At 41.8% G+C, this 17,078-nt stretch overlaps 1 protein-coding gene across 3 annotated transcripts in view; it reads left to right on the top strand.

Annotated features, from left to right (window-relative positions):
- Positions 1-57: 57 nt before the first annotated feature.
- The window catches only part of LOC111874149 (E3 ubiquitin-protein ligase SH3RF1), a 41,068-nt gene continuing 24,047 nt past the window's right edge, over positions 58-17,078 (top strand). The window contains exons 1-7 of one of the 3 annotated variants that reach the window (XM_023869386.2): positions 58-588; positions 1,129-1,735; positions 4,920-5,034; positions 5,122-5,220; positions 11,103-11,239; positions 13,901-14,061; positions 16,475-16,931. In XM_023869386.2, the coding sequence (XP_023725154.1) occupies positions 1,272-1,735; positions 4,920-5,034; positions 5,122-5,220; positions 11,103-11,239; positions 13,901-14,061; positions 16,475-16,931 (1,433 nt within the window). In that variant the 5' untranslated portion in view covers positions 58-588; positions 1,129-1,271. Of the gene's footprint in view, positions 1,736-4,919; positions 5,035-5,121; positions 5,221-11,102; positions 11,240-13,900; positions 14,062-16,474; positions 16,932-17,078 lie in introns of all 3 variants that reach the window. The other 2 variants (XM_023869387.2, XM_023869388.2) reach the window with 2 other exon arrangements.

Genomic DNA, 17,078 nt, shown 5'->3' with positions numbered 1-17,078 from the left:
AAAATGTCTTGGACCGATTTTGAAATTATGTATCATTCCGCCGTAATGTTGGGTACGGCGGAGGGTGGTAACATTGAAAACATTACAAACGATAAGTATGATAAATATGTGAGTTATGTGCACAATATATGAAACGGAGACAATAGATGGTCGGTTAAATTATTTCTGCTCTGAACGCTGCGTGCTGGGAACGGGCTGTGGTCTTGCATCGCAAAGCAGGTCCTACACCTGCTAGCGGAAAGCCGGAAATGGTGATGGGGGCGGAGGAGTGATTGATTCATCTGGTTATGGATGTATGTTGAAGTTATTTTGTATTTTTTTTTTGTTTCGTTTGTGTATGGGAATGCACACCATATAGTGAACATGTCAGTGGCGAGAACGAAGAAGTATATAACAGTCTTTCTACAGCCAGTGTTGATTACGTGACTGATTTTAGTTCGACTCTTTATGGAAATGAAAGTGATCACCCCAAGTCTTCGTCATGGTTATGTTGCTTTGAAATTTTATTAACCGATCTTTCAATGAAAAGTATTTCACATGAAGCGTCGAAGCAGTGTGTGAGCGTATATTTAGGGCCTTAAACCATGAGTGAGCCTAATTTAGTAGATTATTCATTCTGTACCATTAATAGTTTGTATAAATGCAAAAGTTAAGGAGGCCTGCCAAAAATGGCTTATGTCCATTTGTTTTAGACTTGTTACCGGCATTTAATTGATATTGTTGACCATCTGCTGTCTAAAGTGAATGGAGTTGTAGGAGTTCGAGACCTTTCTGTAGGTGCATGGCTAGGTAGGGGTTTTGATCGGTTCACGTTTTAAGGACTGCATAGAAAAAGGTATGATAGTTTTTTTTTAAGTGAGTAGTTTCTTCTGTAATTCCGGTATTTGGAATTGTTGTACATATAAGTCACTGGATACAGGTTTGGAACCAATGGGATTAATAGTACATTTGCCAGTGAGGTTAGGAATTTTTTTTGGAGACAGAAGGAAGCTCATGTCTGAACAGAGATGACTTGTAAAGTAGAAGGAAAACACAGCATCGTCTTTGCATTGTTCAGTATAACTATGTGAAGATGCCCCAGTCACAGGAATGCAGTCTGTATTGAAGACTTTTAAAGATAATTTATAGTTCACAGAAATTACAGCTGTAATGTACTCTTTTATTTACATATGTCAAAGTAGACCAGCTTGTAAAAAATGATAGTAAGTAAATTTTGGAAACGTAACTGATTCAGAGAAACAGATTAATTTAACAGAGGGAAGTGCTACAGAATGGATGAGTGGACATTGAATGATTTACTGGAATGTTCAGTATGCCTTGAACGGCTGGACACTTCTAGTAAAGTATTGCCATGTCAGCACACATTCTGCAAGAAATGTCTAGAGGAGATAGTGAGTACTCACAAAGAGCTGAGATGCCCTGAATGTCGCATTCTTGTAGAGATTAAAATAGAGGACTTGCCACCAAATGTCCTTCTCATGCGGATTCTTGAAGGAATGCGAAATTCAGCGCCCAAGAAACGCAATGCTCTATCAAACCGCTTGCAAGGCGGTCCCTCCCCTGCCCCTGCTACAGTTCAGCATATGGCACCAATACAACAGCAGCAGGTGGCCCTACATGCTGCAACAATTTCTTCTCCTGATACCAGAGTGCACGCAGTGCCAAAGCAGCATGTTGTACAGCCCAACCAGCCATGTGCCAAAGCACAGTATGATTACTTCTCAACTGAACCAGGGTAAGTAGAGAAGGTTGTAGACCAAAATGGTATATGGTTTGTTTTATAATGTCACTGCCTAGCTTCAAATGATAGGATGAATTAGAAAGCATTTGGAAGGAAGCAGTGGTGGCCTAGTTGAGGTACTATCCCAGTATTTGTATGGACTGATTGAATGAAACCACGGAAACCTTCCGTCCAGGCAGGCAGTCTGGCTGGTGCTCCAGGCAAGATTTTAGTAGATTTCCTTTTGAATAAAATTGTAAATCATTGCTGCTACACCACCTCACCTGGTTGAAAGGTTAAGATATTGGCATGTCATTTTGTTGGTTATGTATCTTCTTCTGGAATGTATCCGCAGAATATCGAGTATCTGTAGAAAATAGAAGACGGTTATGAGGGGGAATCAGTAAATATTTCACAAATAGATATAAAACCTAAAACATGTGATATTTGAAGATGGAAGAAACATTTATTTATCAACATATCCTACACCAACATTGATACAGTTTTCACATTGCTTTACTAGTGCGTCAGAACCCGCATCATAAAAGTCTTTTGACTGTTCTCTCAGTCACTTCCGCACCACTGGTTCAACCTCTTTGTCATCATCGAAATGCTTGCCACCCAAGTTATGAACCAGTTTATGCGACAAACAGTTCCCAACATAAACAGGAAACAATTCTTTTTGAATATCCTTTGAATGTATGAATGTATGTATGAGGGGTAGGCCTTCTCGGCCCTTGCACTGCAACCTACAGTGGTCTATTGTGCTTTGAATATCCTTTGCATTGAGTTCTTTTGCTCACAAAAAAACGCACAATAGAACGCTACTCTTCAGTAATATACTCCTCAAGCACTGTTGCCATTTTGACTACTGAAACTAGCCTCTGAACTTGCACATGTGTCTGTTACCTAGACTCATGAAGCTGGACTGTGCTGCTACCTAGTGATACCCATAGAAAACCTATTACATCCATTACATCTGCTTTATTTTTCTGACTCTTCTGAGTATATTGGGAAAATCCCCCCCTCCCCTCTTTTTTGGTGGAAGATGCTGATAATACAGTTTACTCTTTAGATTTTGAGTTTTATCATACTTGTGGAACAATAAGGTAGCTTGCTAACAATGTGGCAAACTAACTATTTTTACTGTCTTAAGTAACTTAAAAGTGTGTTTTAAGAAGTATATGTTAAAATTAAGAAGGGATCGGTTTGCATTATGTCCCAGTGTTCTATATTAATACATATCATTCAGCTGCAATACAGTATTTTCTGAATAGCCCAGTGTGTTTGAACCCTTCACAGGACATAATGAGGGGCTATCTTTTGACTAATATTTAGCACATTTGCCTTGCATTCTCACGTTATTGTTCATCTCATCTTAAATCTTTTCCCCCCTTTTATGAGAAAACACTAAGGTGGAAATGTTGAGGAATTGTACTAAAGTATTAGTCAAAAGGTGTACCCTGTGAGGGCCAAAAAATGGTGGGTCACTGAGAAAATATGTTGTAATTGGGTGGTATTTAGTAAACGTAGTAAGTACAGTGTGTTACAGGGATAACACCAGTTTGAGGGGACAACAGTATTATAACACAGAATTATATTTAAGGTTTTCACAGCAGTGAACATTCATAATTTGGTGACTTACCCCAAGAGATCACAATATGAGCAAGATTTCATTATTTATAAGTTCTGTAGATATTTAAAGTGCTGGATTAGCTCAGTAAGTATAGCAATTAGGCTACAGCCTGGATGACCAGGGAACTGAGGTACTGTTAATGGCAGAGATATGAGATTTTTCTCTTCAGCACTGTCCTCATGGGCTGTGGGGCTCTCACAGCCTCGTATTTAGTGGGTACGAGCCATTCTCCCCTAGTGGAAAAGCAGCTGGGGTCTGGAGCTGACCACTCAGCCTCCAACTAGATTCAAGTGAAAGAATGCATGAACTATATCTGGATTCTCCTCCTGTTGTCTTCATGGCATGCTGCTTAGTTAAGCACAGGGACAACTGTACCCTTTTACCTTAACTGTTTGGGTAGAATGAATGTTGAAATGTGAATGATGTCCAATTATTAAATGCTGCAAACACAACTTTTGTCTTTGTCTCTGTATATTAATAACAGCAGTCTGATCATGAAGTAGCTCTTTCCCTCTTTGGAAACTGTAGGACCGCAGCATTCAATCTAGTATTTTGCTGTACAAAGAAATATTTTATATTAACATGAATAATTTGTGATGTCCTTAGTGACAGGCTCTAGGAGACATTGTACACATGTAGAACTGTAATTGGACCAAAAGTTAGTTAAGTTGTCCAAGAGATGGCAGATGATGCTTGTGAATGTCATAGGCACTTTTGGGTGTGTCAGGCAGGAACAGAAATCCTAAAGTTAGGTGCCTTTCGCTGCTGAAGCCTGGAAAGGGTTAATTGTTACTATGTTGAATAGTTTCAGTCCTTATCCATGCTTATAAGCTGGATGTGGTTTTGTTCAAGTTAGACAACACAGACAACCACTGTACATGACCTGGGGATGTTTTTAGATATATTTGGTTAAGTATTATTAAATCAAATGAAAAAAATTGGTGGATTCGAACATGTTGATTGCCACAAAGGATAGTGATGCCTCCTGGACATTCTTTACCTTGTTACCATTTACGACACCACATATTCCTGTAAACCCTTTGCCTGACTGCCACAGAGGACACAGGTAACTTCTACAGACATAGTACTTTGCTGCTGCTAGGGAACTTGTGTCTACCCCTGACGTTTTTCTTCATTATTGTGTCACCGCCATGTGTCAGCTATGGTTTTTGAGTATTGCAGTGCTCATTTGAGAGAGATAGGGTGGGTTGGTATGGATTGGATTAATCTGGCTGAGGATAGGGACCAGTGGAGGGCTCTTGTGAACACGGTAATGAACCTCCGGGTTCCATAAAATGTTGGGAAGTTCTCAAGTAGCTGCACAGTTGGTTGGCAGCTTCTCCATTAGTGAGTGTATGCTCATCAGTGTCCCTAGCTATACACACTAGTAGTGACATATGTCTGAAGTGTCCTGGGCCATCAGGTATCCAAAACCGTAATGGTAGTGAATGTGTTTAACGCTTCAAAGCATAAATTTCATCCAAATAATGTTTAAGAATTAAATTCCTGTATCATGTTAGGCACTATCTGTGTTATGTTAACCGTAGATTGTTTGATTTCCAGTGATCTGTGTTTTAAGAAGGGTGATATTATCTTGCTGCGCAAGAAAATTGATAACAATTGGTACCATGGAGAGAGCGGAGGGAAACAGGGCGTCTTTCCTCTTACATATGTACAGGTTTGTTGTAATGTCTATATATATCTGTGTATGAGTGTAATACCTGACACAAGCAATGTTGTCACTGTTACAATTTTCATTTCACAGGTCATTACACCACTGCCCAGTCATGTTCCCCAATGTAAGGCCCTTTATGACTTTCGAATGACAAATGATGATGAAGAAGGCTGCCTAACTTTTAACAAGGTATGTGTGGATTTTGTGTATTTCAGCATGTCATTAGTGTGCAATGTAACTTCTGTATCTAAAAATATAAGTATCAAAATCTATAAAAAATACCATTTTGCCTGTTGTTTTATATGGATATGAAACTTAAAATGATGAGCTTGGTAATTTGTTGCCTTCACCAAATGACAGGATGAACATATCAATGGGTGGGGCATGTGGGCCATGTGTGTGAGATGAGAAATGAATACAAGAAGGCCTAAAGGAAAGAGATCATGAGTATGAGTATGAGGGGTGAGTCATAAAATCTGGTCCTCGCACCGCGACCTTCAATGATCTGTTGTGCTTCCCCTCTGGATTAACCTTCATTAATCCTACACTTCGAATTAAATGTAGGACTTTATTTAGTGGGGCATCATAAAAGTCACTTGGTTCCATGAAGAACTGACCCAGGTGGCAAAATCTTAAGTAAGCTGTAGCCTCATAATCACATAGGATGTGTATGGCTGATTCATCTTCTTGTAGGCACCTTTCACAGGTTGGGTCATCTGTCAGTCCCAGTTTGAAAAGGTGCCCTTTTAGGTGGCACTGTCCAGTAAGTAATCCTACCACCCATCTTAATTGATCTCTGTTTAATTTCAACAGGTCCTTTGTTCTTTTGGCAGAGGGTCCTGATGTAAATCCTTTTGCCTCTTTGAGTCCAGTTGTGGATTCCCAGTGTTTTTTGTGATTTCTGTTAGTCCAGTCCCTGATCGCTTTCTTGACAACTCCAATTGAGATGCCGCAAGCTGGTTCAGGTCCTATGAACGGATGTTCAGATCCTGTTCTTGCCAGCTGATGTGTGGTTTCATTCCCAGCATGGCCTGTCACCCATATCAGCTGAACTCTGTTATGTCTGGCCAGTTGTGTGAGGGATTGGTGGCAGTCCCAGATCAATTTTGAAGTGATTTGGTGTGTACCAAGTGCTTTAATTTCAGCTTGACTATCTGATAGAATATAGATATTCCTATTTTTATAGTTTCTATCTAAATTCTCAACTGTGCATGCCTTAATGGCATACACTTCTGCCTCGAATACTGTTGTATACTGACCAAGGCTGAAACTACGTTTCCGCCCTGTTCCATCACAATACACCCAATCTCCAGTGCCTTTATTGTCTTGGAACCATCTGTATACCAGACTAGTCCCCCCTTTCTGTCGGGTTGAAACCCCTTTTTCCATTCACTTCTATCATGAAGGGTTTATCATAGACATGTTTCGGTATCATTTTATCAGACCCCCATATGTAGGATGGGTTCTTTTTTCATGTCCTGAATCATGCATGCATGTCCGAAACCTTTGGATTTAGGTCTCCATTGATCATTGCAACATAATCTGTAATTTCCTAACTTGAGCTCTGCTTCCATGTGCAGATGCAGTGGGGGAGTCCTGGTAGGATTTCCATTGCAGCTGTTGGAGCTGTTCTTATTGCTCCTGTAATTCCCAAGCAGGCCGTCCTTTGCAGTTTGCTTAGTTCTGCCTGACTTGTTTTAAGTTTAACTCTAGGCAGCATAGGTAATTATGGGTCTTACTACAGCAGTGTATATCCATTACACCACCTTTTGTTTCAGTCCTCAGGTATTTCCAAATGTGCCTCTGCATGTCCAGAAGGCCTTCTAGGTCTTGTTAATAGCCTTGTCCAGCTGCTTTTTCCATGTTAGTCCCTTGTCTAATGTTATTCCAAGGCACTTGACTTCACTGGATAGCTGGATTGCTTGACTGTAGAGGATTGGTTCCTTAAGCCCCTTGATATGCCTCCTCCTAGTAAAGGGTATAATTACCGTTTTTTTTGGATTGATAGACAAGTTTGTTCTTTTGTACCACTGCTGAACTGTGTACAGGGCTGTTTGTAAGACCTCTGACACAGTGTAAGGGAATTTACCATTGATTAGGATTGCTATATCATCAGCATATCCTACTGTGAAATGACCTTTACTGTTAAGCTCCCAAAGAACATCATCCACAACCAGGCTCCACAGCAGAGGGAAGAGAACACCCCCCTGTGGACACCCTCTCGCCGCAGATGCTCTCAGGGTCTCTCCAGACAATGTAGCACTTATATTCCTGCTTTCCAGCATAGCAGAGATCCATCTGCATATTGGGGAATCAGTGCCATGCCTTTCAGCGGCCTATTTTATTGTGTCAAAGTGATTCTGTCAGAGGCTCCCTCTATATCAAGGGATGCTCCAAGGGCAATATCCTTGTGTTCGATGGAATTTTCTGTGCGTGTTACCACATTATGCAGTGCAGTTTCAGTAGATTTACCTATTTGGTAAGCATGTTGGTTTTGGTGCAGAGAATGAATCTTCAATGCACCATCCCTAATGTGTCCATCTACTACTTTCTCCATTGTTTTCAAAAGAAAAGACGACAGGCTGATAGGACGATAAGCCTTAGCCTCGGTATAATCAAGTTTCCCGGGCTTCAGTATAAATGTCACTTTGACTTGCCTCCAGGCCGTAGGAATAAATCCATGTACCATGCAGACTCTGAATATGCGGCATAGGTGTGGAACTAAATGTTCCACCCCTTGCTGCACAAGTGCTGGTACAATTCCATCTGTTCTCACAGACTTAAATGGTTTGAAAGTACCTAATGCCCATATAATTTTTGATTGATTGATTGATTGATTACCTGATTGGCCAGGTTTCAGTATCCCCTGTTTGTTATGTGTCCACATATGCCCAGGTTCTGCTGGACCTACCCATCACCTGAATCAGGGAAGTAAACTCTGAACATTTCTTTCAGTGTACCTTTCCCAGTTTGGGTATACTTACCATCAGGCAGCTTGATAGAGCTGACCTTATTGGTCGCCTGTTTTGCCATGACCTTCATGAGTCTGGCACTGCCTGGTACATCATTGATCCCCTGGCAGTACCTCCTCCATGAGGATCATTTGGCTTTTCTTATTTCTTTATTATAACAGGTGAGGGTTTCCTTGTAGGTGTCCCACAGCCCTGTTCTTTTTGCTGTATTAAATAGCTTTCTTGTGTTAGCTCTTAGCCCACTCAGCTTGTTATTCCACCAAGGTGCATTTCTTGGTAAGCGAGGGGTCTTGGCTGAACAATTATGACAATGGGACAGCTGGTCAACAGATCGATCTATGTCCCTTATTGTGCATATACTTTGGGAAATGATCTCCAGATTCACCTTTAGGTTGTCCTTGTATGTCCCAATGGTTTCTCCTGGGATTCCTATAGGTAACTTGATGTTACTTATCTGAAAGCATATGTGTCTGTGGTCCGATAGAGACAGTTTGCCGGATACTTGCCAATAACTTGTCAGATTTCCTATTTTATTTGTCCATAGTGTCAAGTCAATAACCTTCCCATTGCAGACCACAAAGGTAGGTTCATTACCAAGGTTTAGAATATTCAGATTCGAACTCACCAGAAATTCCGTAAGGCTTTCTCCCCTTGGATTGGTGCCAGTGCTCCCCAACAAAATGTGATGTGCGTTGGCATCACACCCAATGATGAGTTCCTTTTTCCTGCTATAGCAGTAGTCTGTGATATCCCTCAATACCTTAATCCTGAGAGCCATGTTAACATGCTTGGGTAGGTTCCTGGTATCTGTAGCCTTCAGTCTGGCCCCCGATTCCAGCCTATAATTGTCAGTAGCTTTGATAAGCCATTGACCAGACTGTTGGTGAGCACATATATGAATAGGTGGACCTCCCTCCAGTCTGTAGGACTTCAGGTGTGGTAGTTCTCCTAATGGAGTCCTACATAACACCCTTCCCAGTACTTCCAGAATGGAGTTCTGGTCATATTCTGTTAGCTTATCTTCAGGATATGTTTCCCTGAAGATAGCTACCTTTATGTTGGTCACAGCCTCCTTGTAGGTCCCTGGGCCTTTTTGGAGCTCTGGCTCTTTCTGTGGGGGTACTGCCCTCTGACCTTGGCCTCTTAAGGGTATTGGTAGGGGTTTCTCCCTGCTTGGGCGAGCCTGCATTTCCTGGTTGCATAATGCCCCCAGTTCCTGCTTTGCTTGCCCTAGCTCTTGCCTTTTTAAGTTTCCGTCTAGCGCATCTGGACAGTACCTTCTTCGCTAGATGGAGTCCATTTACTCCAGAGACTAGGTGTCCCAGACCTTCTCCAACTCTAGGTATACTAGAAGTACTAGCTCCCTGCAGTGGTATGTCAGTACTACTGACTCCCAACAGAGTGGTTTCTGGTTTTCCCTCAGGTTTCTCACCACTGGTTCATCCCTGCTTTTGGCTGAAATTTCAGCAGCAGGTTCGCTGGTTGCAACCAGGCACCTAAATGTTGCACCAGAGCTTCCTACCCCCTGCTGAAGGATTTCTTGTAGGGATCTCCTTGGAGGGGAGTCCCTCTTCTGTTTAAGGTCCTTATGACTGGTTTCTGTTTTGGTACCTTTCATTTTGGTCCCACGAGTCATGGGGATATGGAAGGTCACCACACGCAGCATCCCATATGGGTGGAAGGCATGAATACAACGGGGTGCTGCCTGGTACCCCGAGGAGATCGTTCACAATGCCGGCTAATACCCACCCCAGAGCCATGCAGCCCTCAGCACGATACCTCACACCTTGGCTTAGGTGGCTCAGTCCTGTTAAGGATAAACCTTCACAAGCCTCCAGGACCAAGAGTGCTCGTTCGCGGGGAGGGTGGTATCCCAGATGATCAGTAGTAGTGCGACACCAACTAATCATGAGGTTGTGAACAAGGAAACCTGCTTGAGAAAGTCGCCCCTGGGTGTGGCATATACTCTCCCCACATTCCCACCCCTCCACATGGGTTAGTCGGACCGTTTTAGAGTGTTGAACACAAAGGCTTGTGCGCCTTATTGGTACTCTAGTGAAACAACTCAAGTAGCCAAAGCTACCCCCATACGAGTGCTCTCCCGCATTCGTCCTGGGTAGACCGTAGTGATACCCAAGAGTCATTATGCCGCCATGTGGGAGGCTCCAGTCATAATGCCATTGCCCTTTATGGGAACTTAGCCGCCAGTCCTGGCTAGTCATATTCATCCAGATCCCGAGACTGTCATTGCCCAGTGGGACCAAGAGGAGGTGTCCCAAAGCTGTGTCCTGACGCATCCCTGGTCCATGTTGCGTCCCCACCAAAGACAGCCATAGTTCGACCAACCTCATAGAGGATGGCGTCATTACTACCTGTAACATGTGACCTACGAAAATCACAGTTACTCCCATCTTGGAGATCACTGTAAAGGTCCATAGACGGGAGGTTGTAGACTGGATTCTTCTGGCTGATTGGGGTTTCTTGACTAGCTGAGAAACTATTACTTATGAAGGGTTCTGCACTAAGGAACTCTTTACTTAGTTTGCATGAGTTCCTCCATTTATTCAGCATTTTTTACACCAATAAAGAAACAGTAAGACTATGCAGCTACATAGTCTGTTGGGAATATTGCAATGATTCAGGTTCACTTAACAAAAGTTTTCTACACATTTCTAATCCCTCTGATGCATGCTACATATCCCACTCATCTGATCTTTGACTTGATGACCCTAACAGGAACTGTTTAAGATCAGAGAATTTGAAGTGAATGGGGGGGCTTTGTGGAAAATTCAGAATTCAAAATAAGGGAAAAAATATGTTGCTAATGTGTTCAGTAATTATTTTTTTTTAGAATGTTCTTCTATCCTGAGTCCTCTAGGTCAGTCCACAGAAATGTTCATAAATGGCTTAAGTGTAAGTTTAAGCAGCCTTTTGACTTTCTGCCTCTTGGAAATATGCCTCCTAGCTCCCATGCTTCCTCCCTCTTGGGTCCAGATATATTCCTCAGCTTGCTCTCACCCAGCCTCCACAGCCTATTATTCCTCTCATAGGAAATTAAACTTTGATATAACAGTGGTGTGCTGGTATTGATGTTTTCAGGGTGAAGTTATTACAGTAATCCGTCGCGTTGATGAGAATTGGGCAGAAGGGAAGCTTGGAGACCGTATTGGAATTTTTCCTTTGGCTTTTGTTGAGCTGAACAGTGTGGCAAGAGCTCTTATGAAGCTTTCTACAAAGTAAGTCAGAAAGATGTCCGGAATGAAGGATGTCCTAACTTTATTGTGAAATAAGGTTGTAGCATCCTGTTGCACTGTGTCTGCTTTTTTATTCATGTATTCACTGCCATCTTGCATGCAACTCACACTAAAAGTTTTAAAACTTTAAAACTGTCATTTGTTTTGAGTTGTATGTCTTTATTTAACACATCTATTGCTCAACATGTTTCAGTCTGTTTGCCATCATCAGGTGCATTAAAATTGTTGGAAAAATAGTTGCATTTTTGTGCAATGCTGTAAACCATGTCGGTATGTTTTCTGTTTTATGATTTAGTTTTAAAATCCACAGTAAGCGGCCTCCGTAGTCTAGAGGTAACGTTCCCACCTCATGACTCGTAGTACGCGGGTTCAAATACCCAGCGGAGGTCGTCGAATTTTTAAGGGCGGAAAAATTGAGGGAACAAGTCCTCTGGGAGGGACTTTAAGCCGTGGGTCCCGTGTCGTAGCTTTACGGCATGTAAAAGAACCTCATACCTCCAAAGGAGGTCACTGAGCCAAAATTGCGGACGTTTCCCGCCCACCAGTAGTCTCTAATACCTCTGGTAGATGGGGGAAGCATTATAGATACCTCTCGGCTAGTAGAGCCGGTCTCGCTGGCTGGCCGGGACTGATGGTAAGCACCAATACCGGTAGGATATAGAGACTGGTAGAAATCATAGACTACAGGTCTAAGTGCATGGGGAAACCCACCCTCTCCAATAACTAACTAACTAACTAACTAAAATCCGCAGTATAATTTCATATATGCACAGCATGTATTGTAGGTTGGTGTGTTTTTGTGGTGGTGCTTGTGTTTCCTTGTGTAGTGTCCTTGTGTCATGTGTAGTTGTAATTGTGAAGGATGTTACATCTGGAAATAGTAAAGTACCGAATCTGAATCACATTTGAATTACAGTTTGTTTGGAGAATTCTGAGATACAACGCTGTGTAGTCTGATGGGAGTCAGCTGTTGCCCCCTGCATCATGCAGGTTTCTTGCATGGCTTACTCTTTAACTTTGAAAATGATGGTGATATGTTCTTTGATAGTATTGACTCACATTTACCAGACTGCATGGAGTTACATCCTAGAAGATGGAATGCCGTGAGAACCTCAAATACAATTTGTTTGCAATCACATACTAGAAAGGTCCAAGAGCAAAATCAACATGTAATTATATACTCACATTTTCTGACTGATGAGAGTAGGCTTGAAAGGTTCAAACGAAAGAAACAAACAAAACAACAAAATTTCAGAGGGAAACTTTTTCCTTCTGATGCGATATGGACCAAATTGATCTCTGAACAAGCTGCTGCCGTAAGATGCACTTGACTGTTGTAATGTGAATTGCTTAGTGCTAAGTGAAATCAGGTAAAATGTACAAATGAGTGAAATAATGCTAAGTGATACCTGTAAGTAAGGGCTGTGTGTGGTCTTCTACAGTAATCTGGGTTGGTAATTAGTCACCTTCTGTTAATATGCTAATATGCCGTTCCTACTCCCACAATAATTAGAATGATCTGCTGTGACCGTTTGAAACCTAGAACCATCCATCTTCATTGAGAAATTCATACCAAATATATTTATGTATCAGTAATGCTCTATTTTTGTGTTCAGCTTAAACTTGTGCCAGGACACTGGCTATCCTAATGGACTTTTTTATGGTTTTTCTCAGACCCTCCAGGTAAATGCTGGTGTAGTACCTCAGTTAAGGCATGGCTGTTTTCTTCTAAATCCATTTCAATTCATCCTTTTGTTCCCCCATTTGATGCTATACAGTGTAGATATTGACAGTGTTGTAAAAGAATCCGCAGAAAAGTGAGAGAGCCAAGATTATACTGTTGGTATTATATGAGTTAAGTACCTTATATTGCTTTCAGTTGAGTAACACTTCATTTTTATGTGGGAGGCCATGAGTTCAAAACTCAGTCCGTAGACCAGCTATCTGGACTGAAGTTTTCATGGTTTTTCTCAGTCCTTTGAGGGACATGCTGGTGTAGTGTCTTAGATTATGAACATTATTGTCTTCTAAGGTCTGATACTGTGTACTCTGATAGGTACTTAAAAGCATTTCAGAGGAGTTTATTGCATCCAGCTTCAGGGTAGAAAAATGTTTCATATTTCAGATTTGTTATGACTGCTTCCTTCATTGTTTCCTGTTAATTAATCACTAATCATTCTACCATTGAATGCTATACACTCCATCTGAGGTTTGTATTGGGACCAGTGGCTTTGAGCACTAAGCAGAAGAAAATGTTTTAAAGGAATGAAAATTAATACAGAGGATATTTGCTTGGAATTGTTGAAATTTGATGCCAAATGAAGGAAAACTTTAAATTGAGTAACATTAAATCAGAGTTCCAGTGCAGACTGATTTGTTGACAATACCGTTAACTAAACTGTAGGTGTAAACATGTTTAAAATTGTTTCATTTCCTTAATTTTAAATATTCTTGTTTTCAGCGCATTACTTCTTTCTATATAAAGAGCTTCAAATTAAATTTTGTTATGTTATATGGCTTCATGAAGATGTCAGGGTTTGGATTTTGATTTTTCTGTTTTTGAGCGAAATTGTTCATTTTCAACCTTGAATTGGCATCTCTTTATATGTAGTCAGCTCCGCTGATGTGTTCTTATTGTCATAGCTCCCAACCTGGACCCTCGCGAGTTGCTCCACCTACACCAACTTCTGAAGACACCACTCCACTGATTCCAACAGACCACACCCGCACTGTTGCCAATTCTCTCACATCCCGTCAACAGCAGCAGCAGCAGCAGCAGCAGCATGGGACTGCAGCAAATCTAGGTAAGACATTATGTGAGATTAGACAATGCGTGATAGTATTGTAATGTGTTTGGAGTAGATGCTTCCGTGGTAACGCAATAACAGTAGACTGTTGCATAGGAATATCTGTAGCAACTAGTGTTCGTTGCATAAGAACACTTGGTAAACACCCCTCCCCATTAGGCTGTGATGTAACGCAACAGTAGAGCGTCTCTTGCTAGGCAATGTGTGGTTAGACACATCTGACAACAATAACCGATATCTGTTGCCGAGCAGCAATGTGTTCTCTGTGTGGTCCGTGCCAAGCCTATATAAGTAGCAGCGAACACTATTCAGTAGGATTGAGTTATGAGAGAGTTTTTTTTAATTGCTAGTGGGGTGGGACTAAGTCCCTTGTACTGCGGCCACTTCTGGCCTACTGTACCAACCCCAGATGGTAGGTGAGGGTGATTGTGGAGCAATTAGTGGAATGAAGATTGGCAGGTGAAACTGAAGTACTCAGAGAAAACCTGCCCAAGCGCCACTTTGTCCACCACAAATCCCACTTGACCAGACCCGGGTTGCCGTGGTGGGAAGCCAGTGACTAACCACTTGAGCTATGGCATGGCCTACGAGAGAGTTACTAGTATGGAGGATTGAGTATTCAGTATAAGTTGGAGTCTTAGTATAGCTGCCATTGGAGACAGTTGAATGGATTCTTTGAGATATAGTTGAACAGTAATTGTGATACTGAACAGGATAATGATTTTAAGTGTGACTGCAAGTGTGAGTGTAGAATAAATAGTCGCTACATCCTTGACCTACGTGAAGTTATTTATCACATGGCATACCCAACACGTGACAGTATCATGATCGTCGTCTCCTCCACCTCCACCTCTCTCTTCTCCTTCACTTCCTTCTTCTCTTTCTCTTTCTATTTTTTCCCCTTTTTCTGTCTCCTTTGTGGCATCATACCTGTTATATATATATGGGCTGATGAACAAAATGCCTTGAATGACATCTGTCTTCATAAAACTTTGTTAGTAAAGTAAAAGCAAAGGTATCCCCTTAACAGGCCGTGGAGGCCCATAGGGTTGTGGGATGTTGAGGCTGTTAGAGGCAGAGTTGACCCCAGGGCCATAGCATGGCTGGAAGGATTAAGTCAATTGAAAAACCCACCTCATTGGGATTCGATCCCGTGACCTTCTGGCTTGTAGCATATTTCCTCAACCAGCTACACTACCGTGTGCCCCATAAAACTTTGTTAGTATGTGAAGAAATTGTGGACTGCTTCCTTATCCTGTATTAGCGATGTGTTGTACTATTGTGACAGTGTGTTTGCTCATCCAACTGGCATAGCCTTGTATTTTTTTAGCCCTGAAGATAAAATCTGGCTGCTAGCACCATGGTAGGGGACAGTTTAGATCACTTATTCCTGGAGGGTGTATGTTAATATGTAATGGTGTGTCTTCCCTAGACACAGAATGTTTCTTTAGTGAATGTTTCTAGTTTATACCCAGATGAAGACCCCATCTGCATTTGGCAGCCAGAATTCCTCTTTGTGAAGACAGGTCAAGTGTTTCTCCTTTCAAGAAAAAGCAACACATTCACGGCCTTTACACTGAGGACATGAATTCAGGCAGTAACAGTTCTGATCTGTATTCAGAAGGCTCACAGTTCAGTTCTCTGCCTGGATACAGACTTTCATGGCGGATGTATTTTGTCTGCTCTGCCCCTCCTGCCAGATATTAGGATAGTATCTAGATTAAGACATTCACTATCACAATGCTCTGTGGAGAAAATTAAATACTGTAATAATTGAAGCTTTCATGTTGAATAAATTTGCTAAAGTTTGCTGTGGTGATCAGCTATGTCAGTGTTGTCTTTGATATCGATCATCAGGGTTGATGTGGGGAATGACCATATGTCGTTGGTATTTATATGAGAATAAATATCGGTGACATACGGTCATTCCCCACATTAACCCTGATGTTGGGCGACTGAGAAGATATCTGAAATGTTGGCTTTTAGTTCAACATTGACCTAGCTGATCACCCAACATTTTAGCACACGGTTAAGTAAGTTACATGTAATTGTCATCATCACTATTGTCATGTAGCAATCAGGGATCTCGGCCACTTGTTGACCTGTGCTAACCTTATTTAGTCCATCCCTTTAGAGGCCCCTCCATTTGTTCCATGCAGTTTGTAATTTTTAATAGTTTTGGAAATCTTTTGCTTTGCATTCTGTGGACATGTTGAACATAATGGGTTTTATATCTTGAAATTTTGTTCAGTGTCAGGTCAGTTTTTAATCTTTTTAATATGTTGTCATTTCTGTTGTCCATCAGACTGTCACTTGCCATCTCATACTTATCATTTCAGCAGCTCTAAATCTGGTTTTATCATTTGATTTCATTAGCCACCATATGTTTATTTTATGATTCTATTGGCAGGAAATGTAAGTGGCAATGCTACAGCTGTTATGCCATCATCTCAGCTGACACACCAGCATCAGATTTCCAACACAAACCTTACGGTAGGCAGTAGTGGTAGCAACATCCCTGTCCCAGTGACGACTTCAGATTCAAGTTCAACCCCATCATCAGCCTCGTCTTCGACAACGCCTAACATGTCATCGAGCAACACTTCGTCTAGCTCCAGCACAGCTCCATCATCTCCTACGTCTCCTCCCCCACCACGGATACCAGTTCCAGTCATCACTCCTCCTCCCCACAATGTTGTGACTCCACCTCCTCCCAGGCCAGCACACAATCCTAACATATCCCCACCTCATGCCCTTCCTCCACATCATGGCACACCTGGTCATCATGCCCCTTCTGCACAGCACAGAGAGAAACGTCACAGCTTTAGTGTGCTGCACACAGGACATCACCACCAGACTTCTCACAGGTGAATCTGTAGACTCTAGTTCCTCTGAAAGGCAAGGCTTTTGAGTACCGAATTACCCATCAACCCTCTGTGGATCAGGCCAGTCAGAACATCATGAATTTTGTTTTGCAATTTTATATTTGGGTATGGCTGATTTGGATGACGTTA

The sequence above is a fragment of the Cryptotermes secundus genome, unplaced genomic scaffold (assembly GCF_002891405.2).
Source record: "Cryptotermes secundus unplaced genomic scaffold, Csec_1.0 scaffold26, whole genome shotgun sequence".
Lineage (NCBI taxonomy): Eukaryota > Metazoa > Arthropoda > Insecta > Blattodea > Kalotermitidae > Cryptotermes > Cryptotermes secundus.
The sequence above is the reverse complement of the archived record's forward strand: the minus strand, read 5'-3'. Positions and strand labels throughout refer to the sequence as shown.